This window comes from Haliaeetus albicilla, chromosome 16, assembly GCF_947461875.1.
Source record: "Haliaeetus albicilla chromosome 16, bHalAlb1.1, whole genome shotgun sequence".
NCBI lineage: Eukaryota > Metazoa > Chordata > Aves > Accipitriformes > Accipitridae > Haliaeetus > Haliaeetus albicilla.
Window position 1 is genome coordinate 32,883,202 of NC_091498.1, and position 20,168 is coordinate 32,903,369.

The 20,168-nt window shown below is 45.5% G+C and overlaps 2 protein-coding genes across 3 annotated transcripts; one reads left to right on the forward strand and one right to left on the reverse strand.

Annotated features, from left to right (window-relative positions):
- Positions 1 to 210: 210 nt before the first annotated feature.
- On the reverse strand, positions 211 to 17,529 carry DNAJC17 (DnaJ heat shock protein family (Hsp40) member C17). 2 transcript variants are annotated; one of them, XM_069804397.1, is made up of 11 exons: positions 17,383 to 17,529; positions 15,164 to 15,233; positions 13,908 to 13,966; positions 12,591 to 12,678; positions 12,124 to 12,206; positions 11,561 to 11,657; positions 9,861 to 9,910; positions 9,258 to 9,335; positions 8,475 to 8,555; positions 7,564 to 7,692; positions 211 to 422 (listed from the first exon to the last, which is right to left on the reverse strand). In XM_069804397.1, exons 1-11 carry the CDS (start codon positions 17,458 to 17,460, stop codon positions 300 to 302), a joined length of 936 nt encoding a protein of 311 aa, XP_069660498.1. In that variant the 5' UTR covers positions 17,461 to 17,529; the 3' UTR covers positions 211 to 299. The 2 variants fall into 2 exon arrangements, with proteins under 2 accessions (XP_069660498.1, XP_069660497.1); XM_069804396.1 differs by lacking the exon at positions 12,591 to 12,678 and having other exon boundaries at positions 13,908 to 14,057.
- C16H15orf62 (chromosome 16 C15orf62 homolog) lies at positions 791 to 4,088 on the forward strand. Its single transcript, XM_009912658.2, has 2 exons — positions 791 to 2,255; positions 2,690 to 4,088. Exon 2 carries the CDS (start codon positions 2,814 to 2,816, stop codon positions 3,342 to 3,344), a length of 531 nt encoding a protein of 176 aa, XP_009910960.1. The 5' UTR covers positions 791 to 2,255; positions 2,690 to 2,813; the 3' UTR covers positions 3,345 to 4,088.
- Positions 17,530 to 20,168: the final 2,639 nt, after the last annotated feature.

The window sequence follows — 20,168 nt, forward strand, 5'->3', positions numbered from 1 at the left end:
GAACAAGCTTTCAGGAGCTAAAAGAAGCTCCAAGGTTTGGTTTTCTGACAGCACCTCTCACACCACATCCTCTGTGACTAGGCAGCTGCTCTGAGTACACAGACTGACAGGTCAATACACTTACTCTGAAGCTTATGCAGCCATTTTTTTATCCTCACTCTAGAAAGGGATAAGGGCTGCCATCACTGAGAACTTGTATTCCTACAGCAGTTTTAAAAAAGGAGGTTTATTGACTTAAATTAAGAAACAGCTTTGGAAATGAAGAATGATGGGGTGGGGAGAATCCATACTCTCTCATGCTAGGTGTGAGACTCCTCCTCTTCTTCCCGCTTGAGGTGTTCAATAAGCTGCTGCCTCTCTGCTGCTTGGCGCATCCGCATCATCACCAGGCTCTCGTAATCCCGTTCCGATACCACTGACGCCTAGGAGCGGAAAACAAAGGCAACCTGTCAAGGACAGTATATATCCCAGCCCCCCTCTCCATAAATCACACTCACAACACGCTCGTTTGAGTCAGGAAGGTGGTTCATAGCGGTATGACCCCAGAGAAATCAGGTAAGGTGCGAAAGCTGCCTGGCCTACAGAAAATAGCCTGCTTCATAAGTGTTGCTGACGAGATAGAGTGGGACAGACAGGGAGCATGAATTACCCTCTTGCTGCTGGAGCTACTCCCTGTTCACAATGATGTTGGATGGGGAAACATGGCTTGCCTCGCTGTGGCTGGTTATTTTATAGGACAGACTTGCTCTGCAAGTACAACACTGGTGCACTTTGTGCACCAAAGTCCAGTATACGCTTCATCCGTTACAACGGCTAATGCCATTAAAAAAAAAAAAATCAAACCTTTCTGTGGTTCAGTCATGGAAACAACTGCAGAAAGAAAACGACCAGGTGTGTTGCCAAACCTGACACAAGACTGTTTTAGTTCTCAAAAGCTCTTGGAGCCTTTCTGCTGTGCGTGGTAGCAACTGTCACGTCAACTAAGTTGATTGCAGACTCTACCTAATAAATGTAGGCAGCAGATGACAGCTGCTATCACAGAGCAAAGTGGTGGTTTTGGCACTCTGCTTTCAAAAGCCATTTAACATTAGTAGGTGGCCTTACTATTTCGGATGTATTCAAAGCACTGCAATGCTTGGAAACATCCATCTCATTTGCTTGACAGTTCAGGTAGAAATAAAAGCATCTTGACGTAAGGTGAATGAAAAAAAAATCTCACGTTCATTTTTCTAGGAACTAGATTTAGTTGTGATTTAAGGACATCTTAAATAGAAAATAGAAGGGATGAAAAGGCAATAGAATAGCTAAGTAAGATTCTGCATGAAAATGGGGCAAGTGCAAATTTGTTATCATGTGCCAGCAAAGTGGTTCTTCCAGCTGCAGAGTGTCTAGCTGCAAGGACAAAATAGAAGGCCACAACAGATGAGAAACTTAGACTGGGAAATTAAAGAGACTAACATGCCATAATTGGTATGTTAGGAGCCGCATGAATGAAATAACCCTTCAGTACTGCACAGCACAGATTTTCACTGTATGTGAGAAAGCACCAGACTGTATCACCCTTCAGTGGCAGAACTAGGCTTCTTCAAAGTTCCTGTCCACTAACCACAGATACTTACTGTCATTTGCTTGGCTGAATGAAATAGTCTACATGCGACTCATGCAGATGAATCACCCATACAAACCTGAATCGCTACCTCACACTCTGGATTTAAATTTAACAGACAAAAGATTATTTCCAACCTCATTTGGGAGCCCTGCTGATACAACAAGCCATCAGAAGTGGCAGAAGGGAGAGCACCAAGAGAAGAAACAGCCTGATTCAAGGTGGGCTACAAGTCAGTATTCACATTGACAGTTCTCAAGCAATCTGGATGCCTCTAAGGAAGCTTGCTTTCTCCTCAGGCAGAGTGTGGGCTGATGCTTTGCCACTCCACACACCTACTTCCTGCAATCCTGGCAATTACCAATAGTGTAAAACCCAGTTTCTGACGTGGCTGACTCAGCAAGGGCTTGGCTCAAAACAAATACGTACGCATAAGGAACTGCAGCCTGGGAAGCAGTAACAGGAGGCACATGAAGAGAAGGAGGCATTGTGGATTTTTAGCATTTCGGGTCCAACCTGGCTGAACCGTCCCAGGACTTGCTTCTTCCAACATCCCAGCATACTGGTGAATGTGGTGGTCACGGTTCTCCGAGTGCTTCAGCAGTTTCTTCTCTCCGCCTGTTGGACTCAGGTGCTGCTCCGACACAGCGTAAGTCTATTTTGCATTCAATTTTCCTAACGTTTGTCTTTTACATCTGCGTTTTGTTACTTTTTAGAATTCCATTTGACCGTATTTCTATGGTTTCCTTCAGTGTGACTGAGTCACCATCTCTCTTCCTAACCACCCACTGAGATTTTTATACTGTGCCCTTCACCATGAAGGTGGCTGGTTACCATGGTACCAAAGTGCCCTTCTGTTCTAGATGCTAGATTAAATCTGTTCTCATGGTGACTGTGTGCCTTTGCTGTTCTTCATCAGCTTGTTTCTGCAGCACAGATTTGAGAAGCTCAGACATCGCCATTCCTTCTCCACTGAATAAGGAGACTCCTTAATATCTAAGACAGGGCAATTGCTCCTTAACACAGGGACATAGTGTGAAGTTTGCATTTCCTGCAATACCAGCCTCTCTGTTTTCCTCCCAGCTACAGGAACAGGGAAGGAAGAGGTTGTTCCTGTTGTGTGACTTGCTGCTGATCCTGCGACTTAAGTCCAACACCTGACTGTGAAGAGTCAGCAGTCTCCTTCTTCTTGTTGCCTTTCATCAGCATGGATACTTGGCGGAGAGGGTCCATTAAGTCCACAACGTTCTTCAGACGTTTCTCACTCAGGAGACACAAAAAGCTGGGCAACCAAGTCATCATCTTGAATCAGAACAGCCACACTCTGGACAGTGATGGACAGTGCCAGAAGAGGGAATGCTTGAGGGATCTGAAGGACAAGTCTGATTACCTGTCATGTCAGAGTGAGCAAAACCTAGCCAAGGCACAAGCACCTCCCAAGCCTCCCCGGCTGTACCTGGACAGTTCTAGCTGCCCTAACATCATAGATCACACAGATTCTCACTCTGACATCTCTTTTTCTGGTGCTACTCATCAATACCACAAAGCTACTCAAACTCAATTCCACAAGGACCAGGCTACAGACTGCGGTACCTCAGAGACAGGTTCCCAGAATGGCACCACTCTTTCTGACCTGTCTGATCCCTTCCTATCCTTCAAAGTGGATTTGGGGCTATCACTTCTTGAGGATGTTCTGCAGACCCTCAGGAAACAGAATCCAAGAGATTACGCCATTTGAAGGTATTTATCATTTAACATATCACATTTACTTACTGCTGCTGCCAGTTTCTCTAGTCCTAGCAGGAGGAAGGATACTGCAGCATTCCTGTTGTGTGTGGCCTGTTTTGTTGTTCTCACCTAACCCACCACAGACTGTCCTTGTCCTTGCCAAGGAGTCCTTTGGAGCAGAGCTCACAGGCTCTGTGCTCAGATGAGAGCAATGTCTCTGCTGGAACCTCGTGGGCAAGTTTCCATTCTCCACACTGGGAATTTCCCACTCTTGACTGTGCATCTCCTCCTCCTCATGGAAGAATGGCATTGCATGGCAAAAGACTTGTTATTTTGGGGATGTGACTGTGATACTGCAGAACATGGACAGAAAGGGATATGGCATACATCATTTGTGGATAAGCAGGGAGCTTGCAAGGAGGCAGTGGCATTGCCTCTCAAAGCCATAGCTATGGCAAGGGTCAAGAGACAGAAACTGGTGTTTCTTCTGCCACCATGTTTGGATGTGAAAAATGAAAGCCGCCGGCCCCGCCCCCCCCCTTTTTTTTTTTTCTTGTGGGTTTCTTTTCCCCTAACTCAAGTGCAGTTGGCACTCCCAGCCTGGAAACAGGTAAGCATCCATATAGTCTTGAAATACAGCAACAGCAATTTATCCTACTAGCAGAAGACATTTCTCTAGATACTGCTGCCTGAAGCATGCACTGATCTATCAGCTGTACAGATATGGAAGAATAAATGTATCTGTGACTGGAAACGTCTTGTTGCCTCATTTCATTGGTAGCAAGCCAGAAAAAGCCCAGGCACCAAGAGCACAGGTCCCTCATCTGTAGTGATCAAGATCCATCCTCTCTAGCACTTCAGGTTTTTATGAGGGTGGGGAAGCAGTGTGGCTCTGCTTTTCTGGGCTGGGAGAAGGCTAGAGCTGCTGGTACTTTACCTTCCCCTGAGGAGACTGCACACAGTTCAGGTCAAGACCCAGCGTGGGAATGAACAGTTCTTTAGCCCGTGAGCTGGACAGTGGGAAGGGCTCTGCCAGGCTGAGAACATTTTAGGCAGTATCAGGGCAAGCTATTAAAAGGACACTGCAGAAACTACTGGGTCACCAATTCTTACCTTTTTCATAGGTAGATTAGATACTAGGGTTCTTTTTTTAAAAAAAAAAAAAAAACCAAAAAAAACCCCTCCATGCACCCAGATAAGCACAAGCTTTGGAAGCCAGCTACAGCAAAGTACACAGAGACATTTCAGAGAAGGCACAGACAGCTTTCAACCTACTAGATTCACATCAGGCTGTAAAGTCAGATAATATAAAACAAACTCTACGAAACCTCAAAGGAGCTTAGGAAAGATGCAGGAGTGCCAGACAAAAGGCTTTTCTCAGCACTTTAATGTGGCTGAATGAATGGCCCAAAATGAATGAGGAGCACTGGCAGGGAGATCCCACTACTAAAGGTGCAAGGAAGACCTTCCCAAAAGCGAGTACTTTATGCTGTTGTCGTGGCAAAAATATGCTCTTCGTAGCTTTGTACAGCTGTTGTGTGCTTTGAACCATTCAGAGCTGCAGCAATCAAATAGCCATTGCTCTAAAATAGCCTAGAGTAGTACTGGCCAATCCATAGCATAACTCACCTGTTTGGCTCCAGCAGCTCTCCAGGAACTGCTGGACAACATGCACCAAAGAAAACAAGCCAACCAAAACTGTGGAGGCAAGTATCTTGCAACTTACTGCCTCCTCACAACGCAACTTCTGAACAATCAGCCTTGCTTTCACCTGGGCACTGCTTCCAAAGCTCCCCTGGTGTAATTAGTGCATGGCTGTCCTTTATTTGAAGGCTCTGGTGCACAGCTCCTGGCTGACTACCCCAGGCAGGGAGCAGACACAGCTCTGAAGTGGGCGAGTAGTGAGCGCGTTGCCATGAGAACACTGCAGGTCTTTGGCTGTTTTCTGAAGCAGAGCAGGGAAGGAGCTGCATTTGCAGAGCAGGAGCAAACGGGGGTGGATTCAGACTAAAATAGGAGCAACCCAGAGGGAGCAGCAAATAGGAAGTGAGGGCAGCTTAAATCAAAATGAGGTTAGTGCAGCTTGAAAGCAAGAATGTGGACCCTGATGGCTGGGAAGCCAGACTGGGTATGAAAGGATGAGGCAAGGAGTAGGTTGCAGCAGTGGTAAAAGATATCTGAAAAGACCTAATATTGTATAGTCTAGAGTTGAAGAGCTGAGGACAAAGAGGATAAGTCAACTAGAAGCACTACAGCCAAGAGAAGCTATTACCAAATTACAGATTTTGGAAGCATCAGGAGGATTTGGGGAGGGTCTGGAGTAGGAAGTAGGAAAAGCAGGAACCAGAGCAGCCTGGAGATCTTAGCCTGGACAGCAAGACTGCAATGTAACCAAAGAAATTGCAGCTGCTCACACATAAAAACAGTAGAAAAGGACAGACAAGCATCAGTAGTGCAACTCTTGGGAAAGGATGCAAGTCACTGGCCATAACTCCTCACCATTTTGAGAGCTAATATGGGATTGACAAGGCTGTGTTGGACAGAAGTGAGTCACTACCTCCACACAGCATGAACACCATTTGCTGCTTTAGCCTGCTCTCCCTTGCTGCTCCACCAAGCTAATCCTTCACAGCAGGCAGACGCTGCAGTTCCACACTAACAAGCTTTGGTCATGGACACAAGCCAAGATAAACTCAGTCAAAACTCAGTGAAAAGCCTGGCCAAGCTTTTGAACCCAGAGACAAGAATCCACACCAAGCTCCAGTTGCACCAGCAACCCCCCTAGGTATGAATGAGCCAGTTCTCATTCTCTACTAGCGAGATACTCAAATAAGCTGGACTGAATTCTGCTTTTTTCCCCAATTTACCTTCTAACACTCTGGCCACCTCTGTGAATCTGCTGCATCTGCAGGACTCTCACTGGTTCTACATTGTGCATGGAGATCTGTCTGGCTCCTGGGCTATGACGTTATAACTGCCTCTGCTTGAGGTTTCTGGGAAACTATGCTTCTCAGACTGTCCAGACAAAGAACATGCATCCCAAGTGAAAACATACAACCCTAAACAAAACTAGGATAACAACAAGGCATTTTGATGTATAAATGCATCTACTATAAATAAAGTAGTTAACAAAAAGTCAGGAGAGTGGATGTCCTGAACAATCTCACAAGCTGCTAAAATATTTAGGTAGTGAACACACACAAGGCTGATCAAGACACAGACTAAGGGGACCTGTAGAGCATGAGGCAGGAGTCCTCTCAGCAATTACATCTTTTTGATCTTTATACCACACGGAATGAGGAGAGGGGAATATGTGTCACATGAAGTTTGAACTGGAACTCAAATAAGCAGCAAAGGATCTCGGGTCCCTTTGCAGCAAAGGAATTACTAACTAGATCAGAAGACATGATAAATTCTGTGCTACAGAGCAAAGTGTAATGTAACATGCTTCAAAAGAAGTGGATACATCTCCCACTGCAGAGAGCCAACAATTTGCTGCAGCATGGCCTCAGGTTGGTTTCTATGTTTTAACCACTAGATGTTATTGCCTTCCATGTGTTTTGTGATTGGAATACATTTGTTATACAAGACCAACAGCTTCAGAGGGATTATCTGGTGAAATAAACAGGAAGCAGCTAAGAGTTAACAAACACCTTGCGCTCAAAGTAACCGTACCAGTAAAGAGGACCCAAACCAGACAATAAGGTCTCTACAAGGATATTTAATTTGATATTGCCTTCTCTTCCCTCCTGCAGACCCTAAAAATATAGGTTTCCTTTCAGCACTGAAATTTCATCCTCTTGTGAATGCAGTGAGTAACCAAACCTCTCAAAGAAACCTTCTAGGAGACCCCTTCAACCAGCTATCAGCCAGAAGATTCCCACAGTCAAAGTATATTAGAAAAAATTCCAGAAGAATGGCATTAGAGGCTTTGGGCTGAGCAAGGAACATCCTTATTTTTCACTTGGAAGAGAGAGAGTCAGATTGTGTGAAGATCCAGTCATCCAAATAGCTTGTGTTCTCAGTGTGCTGCTACTCAGGCAAAAGATCCTTTAAAAAAAGCCACTGCTCCAGCATGAAAAGGCTCATCAGAAAGCCAAGACTTTCATTAAGAGCTCCTTTTCAGCTCTGCTGGGAATCAACATATCTTACTACAAATGCAAGGCACACTGTTAAATTTAGGTTGCTATAGAAACAGATTTAAATAACAGCAGCCTATATCTCCTTACCTGTGAAGTCCTAGGCTGACTAGTGCTGTCAGAAAGGACAGTGCTGGGATTGTTCCGGGGCTGGCCCTCCAGCCAGGAAATCTTTAGAGGGTTATTTATCAGGCCAACTTCATTCTTCACAGCCATCTCCTAACAATGAAAATATTCTTCCATCACCATCTGAATTTCAGACCCCACTCCCTCACAGGTCACTAACAATCACAAGAGTTTTTCCATCTCAGCCTGGCATCAAGGCCAAGTAGAGCACAAACAATGAAGATTTCACAGCTGCCCTACATGAGAAGCACCCTTTAAAGTCCACATCTGCATTAAGCATAGATAGAACATATCAGTGCCAGTACTTTTGATAAACAGGTCACAGACAATTCTGGTGGGTTTTTTGATTATTTGGATATATGAGTGAAAGAACAGGTGACAAGGAATAGACACTCTTGTACAGGATAACTTTACGTTGATGGAACTACTAAAATTAAGGGTAACTGATGATTTCTGTTTCCACAGCCACATGAATTATTATAATTCATAGTGAGTCAAGAGATTTTGATTTCTTTTAAACTTCAAATGCCCGATATAACCTCTAAAACTCATTAAGCCCATTTCTACAATGGGTAATTCACCTTCAGTGAGAGCTGATCAAATAGCTCAGTGCCTGCTTTTTAAAGCAGTGTCTCTTTCCTCAGCCTTTTACATGCACAGCCTGCTTGTTTATGTGCATGATCTGCTCTGGGTTTATGCCTCCAGCTTTGTCACTCCTTTCATGCATCTGTACCTTTAGACTCTCATTACCCTTCTCCACTGCCTTAATGACAAGGCAGTGTCTGTAGGCCGCCAGTTTGCTAACCCTTCTCTTCTGCAACACCCCTTCTTGCCCACCCTCCATTACACACATCTGGGGTCTCCGCCAGACTTACAGCAGCCTTAACTGTAGCAAATTCCACGACTGCGCTCCCAGTCTTCCTACTTGAGATCAACAAATTAAGCACATCGCCATACTGTTAAGACAGAGAAAGAAAGAAAAGTTAATTACAGACCCAGAAGAGATGTCAAGTTCATTTATGGAACAAATGCAAAGAGAAAACATGTGTTTTCACAGACATGAGGCTTGAGCCGTCACCCTTTCTGTCTTGCATCATGATTTCACTGATCCCAACCTGTCATAATTTCTGTCCCTCCAGGAAATAATTCTGGGGAGGCATGCAGCTACACACTTTGCTTCCAGCAAGCCACAGTGCAAGAGGGCTGCTTAGCTCAGTCAGAGCTACAGGAGATATTTGCATGAAGGGAAAATAATGATCACATGCTGGGATTAATCAGACCAAAGGCTTGTCTATTCCTGTCTCTGAACTTCCCACAGCAGCTAGTGTACAGTGTTTTAAGTGAAGGCAAAAGTGCACAATAACCACACAGTCAGACTAACTTTTATGCAGGGTGTGAACCATTCAGTGGGAAGAGTTTGCAGTTGCTCTGTTTCAGCAGGAGTCCCTGCTGGGAGTGAGACAGAGGTGCTAGCTGGGGAACAGTTCAGAGCTAATGGATCATGCTGATGATCTCTGAAAATTGCATGAGAAAGCTGGACAACAGAGAAGAAAATGAGCCACTCCAGTTTATATGTAGCTTTGCAGAATTTACTATCCTTTCTTATACCATTGAGAGAAGAGGAAGATCAAGTAGTAGGAAAGAGTGTCAGACAGGACCTTTTGCAGGATCTGCAACAGAACATCTTTTGAGTACCCTCCTCTCGTCTCATCTTCTTTCCTGCATTTCCATTTTAGCTGGTAAATAAACATGACAAGTTAATTTTGTCCATTTGAACACATTTTGCCATACTCAATGCAGCTCCTGCCACCTGCACATTAATCAAGTTTGCTATTTACAGTTACACTCCCAGAATTCCCAAGACAGTGATCTCAACACCAGAACGTGCAAAGGGAACAAATTATTTGGGGAACAGGGAGAAACATTGCTCACTGGAATAAAAAAAAAATCATACTTGAAAGCATACTAATGGCTATATGAGGGTAATCAGCTGTTTCCCTGTGCTTAAAGCAGAGACAACTCCATTTCAGGCTCAAAAATCTAGACCAGACAGTAGAGAACAGAGTGAGGGAGGAAGGGTATTTTAAAGGCAATGACAGGAGCTGTTCACGTGCATGATGCACTTTATATAGTGGCACTTCACCTCCACTGTACAAAGGGACAAGCCAACTCAGCAGAGTTGAAGTGTCCCTTCTGTCTTACAAAGGTGCATAATGTTCTATCAGTTTTCACCAAAACCCAGCTTTATAAGGATGTCTTACTTTGAGTTTAGGAGTTATTTTGCCTTCTGCTCCATTTCTTTCTTGCTTGCCTAAAGAGGGGGGGGGGAAAAGATGGAAAGGACATGGGTGCAAACTCCTCGGCTAAAGAGCATTTAGCACAAAATTCACCCTGAGAATGTACATATGGCAATAGCAAACACTTCTGGATTTCTACTAAACCATTTCAGCCCCAAAAGTCTTGTGCAACACTATTATCAGGAACTGTAGTACAGACTGGATATTGGATGTCAGCATTTTTCCCTTCTATGATGCCCAGACTTGCCACAATCAAGGCTAGAAACAGCTAAGCAAAAATACAAGCAGGAGATCTGTTAGATTCCGCAACATTTTTCCCTGCAAGAGAGTTGTGCTGGTGGGAACAAGTGTGGAAAAATTAAGGGTAGACAAGAAACAGGATACCATAGCCTAAGAATTTAGCCTGGCCTTGCAACCAAATACTTTATAATAGTGTGCTCTCATAGCAAGGATCTCAGAATATTTTACACTAAGCAAATGCTCAACATCGTCCCCAATTCCTGATATGTGAAATTAAATTAAGAAAGGCTAGGGTGGGCTGAATGACTGACTTACAGTCATACAGGAAACCCCTGGTGACCCCAAAAAGAGTTTCTGCATCTGGACCTCTGGTGGTGTTTTTTTGTTTGTTGTGGGTTTTTTTTTTCCCCCACTCATTAGATCAATATTTTTCCTGTGAAAAAGCAACAGATCTTATACTATAGCCTCTGCCAGAATGAAAGGAGTAGGAAGCAAGAGATAATAAAATCTTCCCATTGAACTGAAAACCTGAACAGCACTCTACCTAGTTTTGAAACAAAGAACAGAACTTTCTGAAACATAAAACTGTATTTTAAGCCCACACAGATACACAATATTTAAAAAGGCAATTCACTATAGAAATGTGTGAATGCGAGTGAGGTTCAGGAATACCAAAGGATGAGATTCTGGAAAAATCTCATCACCTCCTATATGAAGGAGACAAATTACTGAACAGCCCACAAGAATGAGAGGGAGACAACTTCAAATACGGTAACTACCTATTGCATTGCAGCACTGAATGCAGATGTTTTTCAGTTCAGTATGTTGCTCATTTCCTGAAAGATTTGTTGCTGGTCTTTGTACAAACCTGGGATGAAGACTGTGTATGCCCAAGCAACATGAGAGAATCAAGTTCCAGAAAGTAAAGCCTCAGCAACCATAGACTAAACAAAACTTTGTTCTCCACACTGAGTCTCTTTTGGGTGGTAAGTACTGAGAACTTTCAAGGGGATACAGAAGTAGTAACCCAATGACAACTATTATTTTTTGCAAACTCAAGTCATTCCCTATTTAGAGTCTGCAACACTGACTGCTTTAATTGTGACAGATAACCAGGACTTTAGGCTCTCTCCAGCATAACTGTGGGGTTCCACATCAGACCATCCAGATTCAATGCTTTAGAATATTTATTGAAAAGAAGCAGCAACAATGTCATAAAGAAGAGCATGCCACATATAAGAAAGCAACACCACAGAAATACTAGTCTTTTGACTTATCCGTGAAAAAGGTGCTAAGTGGGATCCTATATATGGCAACGTGACCAAGTCAGAAGGCTGCATCTGTATGTGAGCTCTGTCTACAGAAGTGTTGGAGTCCCACATGCATGTAGTTTGGCTCAGGGCTCCAATCTCATCTGTTCTCACCTTGGATGTGCTGCTCTCTTTCAAGCCGGATCTGTTCTTGAATGAGTCTCTGCTGCTCCTCAAGCTGACGGGAGCCTTCTTCACGTAGGCGTATTATCTACAGCAGAGGTAAGACAGCATAGATATCTGAGGGCACAGTTCCATGGTTGGTTCATGCCAGATAAAGACTGCCAAGGAGAGCTTTTGTCATATACCCATCTCCTGAGGCAACCCTCCTGCTAGTTCCCCTACAACAGCTCCAGCGCTCATAAAAATGGACCCCTCATGATCCTAGTGACACAGTCCCTTATCAGCCAGCATCTAACCAATCAGCTGTTGTTATTGTCTGCTATGCAAAAGGAAAAGGGCAGACAAAAAATAAAATCCTGAGACTGACTCATTTGCCAGACTGCTACAAGACCCCATCTACATGCCTCTCTTGCATAGAGCCCATTAATCCAAAAGGCTGAAGGACTGCCATACATAGATTTGCTGCATCTCATCACATGGTTTTCATTATGACTGTAAAGTCTTTCAGCAATTCTTCTCAAAAGAAGCAGAGAAATCTAAGAATTTATCATTACTTCTTGTTCTAATGATCTCGTTATCCTGATCTCCTCCTCTTCACTCTCACGAGTCTGGGCTTCTCGTTCTCTGGCTTCAAGATCTGCAAAGAAACAAAATCAAAACAATCCAAAGAGAATTTTCACTGCTGACCAAAGGCGGATTGAAAGATCACAAACTTGGCTATGCCTACACCAATTTCAAAGTAGAGTCCCAAGAGCTCTGCTACCTCTCCTCTGCCCAGGCACATCAATGTATCAGCAGTCTTAACACTCAAAGCCCCTAATTCCTTCCCAGAGTAGGACCATCCCCAGCTATGACTGTGGGAGATTTCAGATGGCTGCTCTATTGTACCGGGCACAAAGAAACCACAGCCATCACAAATGGGCAGCAGATTAATCAATGGTGAATTCCAGCAGTAGAAGAAACAAACACCCAGCTAAAGAAGACTTCAAGCCAAGAGAAAACAAAGTTTTGATTTTATTACCAAGCTTTACTTTCTTTCGCTTCTCATCAAGTTTTTGTGTCCTTTCTGCAGCTTGCTTCTTAGCCTTTCTCACTTTGTCATACGCCGCCTGTCAAAGAACCGACACAATAGTGCAAAACTATGTAAAGCAGAAGAGATAAAATGGAAAGCAGTGAATAAAGGCGAGATCAGACATTGAAACACTGTAAGCAGAGGTAAAGCATTTTCTGCTTCTTGCTAGCATTCCACCTAAAAGTGTTGGAAGTTAACGCAAATATCATGAAAGAACTCACTTATTAATTGGGGTGAACTGGCACTTTCACTGGCGCCTGTTTAAAACAGTTGATAATCTGTTCATCAACCTACGCAGAACCTTTCTGTATTAGGTAAAGCACAGACCAGCACAAATGCTCAAATATTACTTGTAGAATAGTTGTACAGGAAAGCACTGGTCTTGATTTATAAACTAGAAAAGCTAATATTTTTCCTTCCTGCATAGGAAGGGTTTGCTAAACACTTTTTCCTTTTCAAAATGTAGAAGCCAGAAAGTTCTTGGATGCCAAAGCTTAACTGCCCCTTGGAGGGGAGATTACAAGCTTTGCCAATGTTTGAAAAGAGGAGAGTTATTTCACGTTTTTAAATCTTATAATCTGAAACTTTAACATGCCTTCTCTCCCGAGTTTATCCGGACAGAGTTACTTGCTCATTTTTATTTTGTTTTTATTCTTTCCCTTCACATGTCCAGATTACTTTCAGGCCTTGAGCAGTAGGCACTCAGCCACTTCCCGACAGCAAGAAAAGAGTCCAAGCTACATCTGGCAGCCTGCAAAGCTCTTGCAGCAAAAGGACAGAGATCATGACTATGATTCAGCTTTTCTGTTTACAAGTCTCTTGTGCCCCATGGAAAGAAAGGCTTTGAGCCTTAGCAATCACATCTAGATATTACTTATTTGTCAGACCTTGACTTCAAGGGAACCGCAAATGCACCGCTGTCACGGGAATTTAATGCATCCCTGAATCAGTGGTAGTTATAATTTATTTTTTTTAAGTGGGATATGCCCCAGTCTAACACATTATTAAAGACAGTATCTCACTCATGCAGCAAATGGACAGAGCTACACCCAGCACAGAAAAAGAACACTTGTCCAAGTTCTTATCTGGCACCCACTACTTGATCTCACAGAGAACTACAGGGAATAACAGAGGAGACTTGCATTCATGAAGTCACAATCAAAGAGAGCAGGACAGACAGTAAGAGAGTTTCCAACACTTCTCCAGCATGCTTGCAGAAAGTAACACCACACAATCCCAACATCACCAACGGATGGGCATCCTTACCCTTGCTGCTACATCTGTTAGCACGGCTAAGGCCTGAGACAGTTGGTGGAAGACTTCCGCTGGGAATTAGAAGAAAAAAGGGTAAGATGCAGAAAACCATGCTAGTGGCCTGGAGATGCACCAGAAAAGACAATCCCTTATGGAAGAGACCTGCAGAACATCAGAAAGAAGAATAATCTTTCCAAAGCATTTGTAAGCCAACCTATAGCCAGGACCACCTCAACTTAACGACATTTGTTACATAAACTTCAGTGTGAATTAAGAAACAAAAACTGGGACCATTTCACTTTAACAGAAATCGTGAAAACATGAATTCAACAGAACCCCTCTACAGAAATGTACTACTCAACCTGCAGTCAGCCCAAAATACACTGTTACAAATAAATTCTCCGTTTCATATCAATAGCTTTTCAGCCCAAGATTCAAACTTTGCATTTTACATCAACATTGCTGACCCTCTTCTTGGAAGGTTATACATATAAGCCGGAGGCCTCCCCACACACTTCAAATCACTTCTCAACCTTCTGCAGTTATCAAAGCCCCTGGCTTTCCTCTCACTGCTGCTAAAAATCTTTTTTTTTCTGATGGAAAAATTCTCTGTACTACAGTTATAAGTTTTCAATCTATAAGACTGTAGCCCATCAAACTGGAAAATGCAAGATACAGAAAGATGTTTATTTTGAGGTGTCCTGATGAACAGCATCCTTCTAGTTACCACTGCTGTTCACTGCTACCAATAGCTACAAAACCCAAAACCAGAGTAGCTGTAGAAGCCAGACCTTGCTAACAGTTTAGGTATACTCAGTCCCACACAGTCAGGGCCTTGTCTCTAACAGACAGAAATGGGCATCGCCCATAGATAATATGATTTATAAGCTTGCTATTTAAGTTTTGACTGTGAGGTATGAATTGAAATAGCGACCAGCCAGTTAACACTGGGGACAGCATGGCCAAAGGTCTGGGATTCACGTACCACGTGGGAAGACTGAGATGTGCAAATATAATTTCAGCACTGACTTATCACTGATGTTTCTAAAATCAACATGTACGCATTCAACCTCAAAAACCAGAGCTCTCTAATAGTTATGAAAATAATTGTTAGTCCTGCCTATGTACAACTTCACATGACATATACCCAGGCATTCCCATAATTACGTGCAAAGACAGACCTGAAGTTAAGCAGAGCCACTTCGAAGAGTCTGCACATGTGAAAACAAACATGAAGAGTTGTCTGTGTCCACACAGCCCCATCTCACCTGCTCTGGGATCATCTGGGTTCTTATCTGGGTGACAAGTCAGGGCCTTCTGCCGGTATGCTTTCTTAACCTGCAAGAGCCAGAATTGATATTTACTGGTTGGTGCTGTTTAGCCTGTGTTGAGAAAAGCAACTTGGGAAAAAAACAAAACAAAACACTGCAGAAACAAAAAAATTACTATTCAGAGTGTTTCTTTTGTTGTTTTTGTTGTTCGTTTTGCTCAACTTAAACCACACCTCCCTGTCATAAGTAGAAGGCTGTGGCTGAACCAGCATTCATTTGCATGACTAGATTTCCCCCAGGCCTGACAGAAAATAAAGACACTTTCTGGAGTGACAATAGCTCCATTACACCCTCCTATCGAAAGGTAAAGCAGCCTACTGTAATAGCAAGAGACCTCTGAAAAGCTCAGTTTTCAACCTCAGCACAGTGACCTGTCCTTTTTAATCACACTGTACCGCAAGGATAAGCATTTGAGCCCAGGACACTTAGTAGGCAGGCAGCCATATTTTGAATGAGTCTAAGCTTTTCAGAGCCAGAAGTTTTACTTCTAGGTGCACTGTATTACAGCAGTCAAACCTCACGATCATCAAAACCAAGTCTGGTTCACCAAGGCAGTTTTCTAGCCAGGGGGATACTGCATTCTTCGCAGCCGTAACTTTGGGGCAGAGAAAGTACCATTTACTGTGCCACACCTGAGTTTGGCAAGGTGAATAATTTTTGACCAAAGGTTGTTTAATCTCATCTACACTTCAAAGAAAGACTGACAACTTTCTGAGCTAAGTCACTTTTAACAATCTGAGCTCCCTTTGTCAAGGACGCATCTGCATGCAAGAAAGGAAAGGAAGAAAAGCTGCTCCATTCCACTGCCAAGCAGTCCTCTGTGGAAAAAGAGCAGAGTAAGTAGTGGCCCGGCACCACCTGGTGGACACAGCTCTTGGAAAGGAAATGTGCAGCGCAGCCTCACAGGCCTAATCCTATCTCCTGCCTAAGCAAGGCTCCAGTTAAGAGAGAGGTAAGCCTCCTCCCTGTGCATCAGGCACAACTATTGCAATAACCATTCTACGTGGAAAGTTCAGATAAGGCTTCTCTAAACAGTGAGGTTAAATTACTTTGACAGCCTTGCTCCCCTTTGTTCATCTCTTTTGGCTATGCTGCTCTGCATACAAAGGGTCTTTGTGTTGGTTCAAGTCTTTTACATCAAGGATTAGCACTCTAAATTACACTTATCACTTTTTAAGTTGCACCATAACATCCAAGCCGTAATTTTATCAACCTTTTCCCCCAGTGACTAGCTCAGCAGGTCACCTCAGCTGAGGTCACCTGAAGTCTTTCATCTCATTCAATCCTGTGCATTACATTTGGCTTGTTCCCCTGCTTTGTGCTTCATACACATGGAATTTCCAGGCAGCCTCAGACACAATTGCTGGTTATGCCCAGGCTGTAGCTTCCAATCTTTACCCTATTGTACTGCTACTGCTCTTTACTGCTAAAGAAAAGAAAAAAAAAAACAAAACACCCAAAAGAAAGCCTAAGGAGCAAAATGAAAGTTTGCCTTTCAAGTTTAGCTTTGTTCAGTTACTAATGGTTTTACTCAGAGCCCTACTTCCCTTGAAAAGGTCACTTTCCCAGCTCAGTTGCTCAAACCTCACGTTCAGTGTTGACTTACCAATTAAATTAAAGAAAAAATGGAAACGTGTAATTCCAAACCCACAAAGTTAACAAGATGACTTATGGGAACCTACAGTGCCCAGACCCACCTCTAACAACTAGATTTTTGGTACACACAGTAGGAGCTCTCCTTCTGAAGGCACATAAGCAAACAAAGCGAGAGAAACATCGCTCGAGACAAATTTCGCAGTTCTCTCCAACTGATTTCATCCTCCTCCGAAGCCGGCCTCGCCCCACAGGCTTCAGAGGGGGAAACGGAAGGGTAAGTTGAGAGCAGCAGAGCCAACACCAGAAAAAAACGGGCTTGCCCAGTGACTAGCTCCAGCCGACAACGCGGCAGCGCCCAGGGCGGCGATATGACATTAAAACAGCGGCTGGAGCAATCGCTCAGCTAAATATCCAGAGAGCAGCAAACACAACCCCACATCCGAGCCGCCTTCTGTCCTCGGCAACAGCCCCCGCTCCTGAGGGAAAGACGAGAGGGGGCCCCGGTCCGAGCCCCCCCCCCCCCGCAGCCCCATGAGGGTTCCCGGCCCGCGGACCCTGACCTCCTTCTCCGACGCCTTCTCGCCGACCCCCAACAAGCCGTAGAGGTCCAGCTGCAGCAGATCCTTATCAACCGCCATCTCGGCGCTGACCGCCTTCCTCCCTACCACGCTCCGCGCCGCCCGCCGGGAAATGGAGTCTCCCCTCACCGCCGTACCCCATCCCGCCCTGGCAGCTTGACTACATATACCAGGATGCACCGCGCTGCCCGCCGCGGCGGCCGCTCCCAGCGGGCCCAGCGGAGCGCGATGTTTGCTGGGGGTTGTAGTTTTCTGACGGCGGCTGCAAGCGGGCCCGGGCGGCTGCAGGCGGGCCCGGGCGGCCGAGGGACTACAACTCCCGTCGGGCTTTGCGCCGCCGTAGCTGAGGGTCGGGAGGGTGGCGGCGGGTTTCGTTCGTCACAGCGTTAGGGGGTTCTTGTCCAGATCTGTGGCGGTGCGAGAAAAAACAAAAGCTCCACAGCGCACCATAACGATGCACCGGCCTCGGGGGGACAGGCGAGTGTCCCTCGGGCAGCCATTTCCTGAGGAGGCAGCTCGCTAGGCCGGAGCAGGGCCGGGCTGTGGGGTGCTGTGAGGTGCTGTGAGCCCCACGACAGGCCCTTCCCCAAAACATCCTAAAATACAAGCACAGCTCATCCTTCTTATTTAGTCATCTCTTTAAGATACCTTCATTTTTTTCCATAGCAGTAAATAAGTAGGGAGCACTGTAGAAGAAAGTCTATCCATTTAATCCAATATGCAGGGGAAGGAATACCCCCCAACCTTTACTCAAATATTCCAGCAGGACTTGTGTCCAGGTGGCTGAAGACTTAAAAGCCTTCATGCCATTTGTCTTAATCAGCAGCGAATAATAACTGATACGAGGTCGGCAAGAAAACTGGATAAATGTGAATCCAGCAAGGTGGATATCTGAGAGAGGCTTTCTCACCCAGTACTGTAATAAACCTAATGAAATCATGGTCTGTTACCATGGAGCCTAGCCCAGGGTGAGCAGGAGGCTTGGCAGTGCTCTCGGTGGCTGCAGACTAAAGTCTAGGCAGAGACTGAAATGCCTGCCTTGTCTTAAAACATCACTAGAGTCAATTAGAAATAAGATTTTACACTCAAAATGAATGCCACCTTATTGAGGAAAAGTTCGCACCTTCTCTACTGCATACTGAATTGAATGGACTTGTGATATATAGCTAGCAGGCCTTTACCCAGTAGAAAAAATATTTAACTGGAAGCCTTATTATAGTATCTGTTATTAGTTATTATGCAAGCAGCCAGAACCTGGATGCATCCCATTTGTGTCATCAAACACATCTCTGCGGGAACGAGCATCGAAGAGATCCATCGCCAGAGGCTTCGTTCAGAAGCCCTGCGGAGACGCTGGCCCTTGTTAGAAATCGCTCATTGACCTCGTCTCAGGGCAGATGGCTCAGACAGGTCCAATGAATGAGACTCTGCAAAGAGTCCAAGGTCAGGATCTGCCTGGAGATTAAGAGACTTGAGGAAAACTACCTGGAGGTTGATGACTGCGTTTTGTGTTTTCCACAAAGCCCCACACCTTTGGCCCTAACCAGCAGGGCTACGGTGCACCGGTTGTCCCCTGTCCCTTGGAAATACTGGGTTACTCGCAGGATGTTGCACCCAAGGCTCCTTTTCTTTTTCATGATTCCGAAACCTCAGGTTATTTTTTTATTTCTGTGCTTTGGGCTTTCCCCAGGAGCATGTCCTGCTTTCATGTCCTTTCCTGGCTCGATGAAAGCGCTAACGCTGCAGTTTGAGTCTCTAAGGGCTCTGCCCCACGCAGAGCTCCGGGGAAGAAGGGCTTTGTGGAGGAGCCTCCCTCGTGCTCCCCTCCACGAACACAAAGGCGAGAGGCCTCAAGGTCCCAAGCATGAACAGGAGCAACAGAGAACCTCAGCTTGCCCTCTCACCCTTCCCTGTCCTCTGCCACCGCACCCTGCACCCCCCAGGTCCAGGCACCTACACTCCTGCGCGCAGCCCAGTGGGGCAGCGGTTCTCCAGTCCCTTCGCAGTGGTATCCAGAGACAGGACAAGACAACGGGCACCAGTTGAAAGAAAAGAACCTCTCCCTAACTGCAATACAAAACTTGTTTATTTGAAGGGAGGTCGAGCTAGGGAACGGATTGCCCAGAGGGGTTCCGGAGGCTCCGTCCTTGGCGATCATCAGAGCCTGACTGGATGCAGCCCTGGGCAGTCTGCTCTGGCTGACCCCGCTCCAGCAGCGGGCTTGGACTAGGTGATCTCCAGAGGTCCCTTCCCTCCTCCTCAAATCCATGATTTGTCATGAGAGGAGACGACAGGAGCAGTTCCTGCCTCAGCCGGAGCTGTGAGGCTGCCTTGATCCTGTTCGCTGCCGCTGCCACTGCCAGAGCTGGAGACAACCCAGGTTGCGACCGTCCCGCTGCCACCGTCCAGGTGCCCCTCAGCAGCCACACAGCCACCACCTCGAGGGCCTTCTGTGTCCCTGGGCTCTTTGCGCTGCCCTGGCAGGTGTTGGTCGGGGGCGAGCGCTGCATTTCCCTTCTTGGTAGGATGTGCTACCAGGCCCCGCGCCTGGCACGGCTGCGGGTCCTGCGCCGGGATCGGCTCCTTGTTGCATGCCGTTGCCTGGAGGAGTCACGGCATCCCCGCTGACGGCGCTCTCTTCTTCCAGAATAAGCTGGGACTTCCCGTTCGGGGCTTTGAGCTCGGCCCTCGTCCCAATCCCTCCTCCTTTGCCGCTCCCCCTGTGCTCGGCCCCAAGTGCTGTGGGACCTGCGCCGGGATCGGCTCCT

Coding starts and splice junctions, on each gene's coding strand:
- C16H15orf62 (XM_009912658.2), top strand. CDS start 2,814: ATGGATACTTGGCGGAGAGGGTCCATTAAGTCCACAACGTTCTTCAGA.
- DNAJC17 (XM_069804396.1), bottom strand. CDS start 17,460: ATGGCGGTTGATAAGGATCTGCTGCAGCTGGACCTCTACGGCTTGTTG. Junction 9,911..11,560: donor AAGAGAGCAGCACATCCAAG/GTGAGAACAGAT, acceptor CCCCCTCTTTAG/GCAAGCAAGAAAGAAATGGA. Junction 9,336..9,860: donor AAATAACTCCTAAACTCAAA/GTAAGACATCCT, acceptor TTTATTTACCAG/CTAAAATGGAAATGCAGGAA.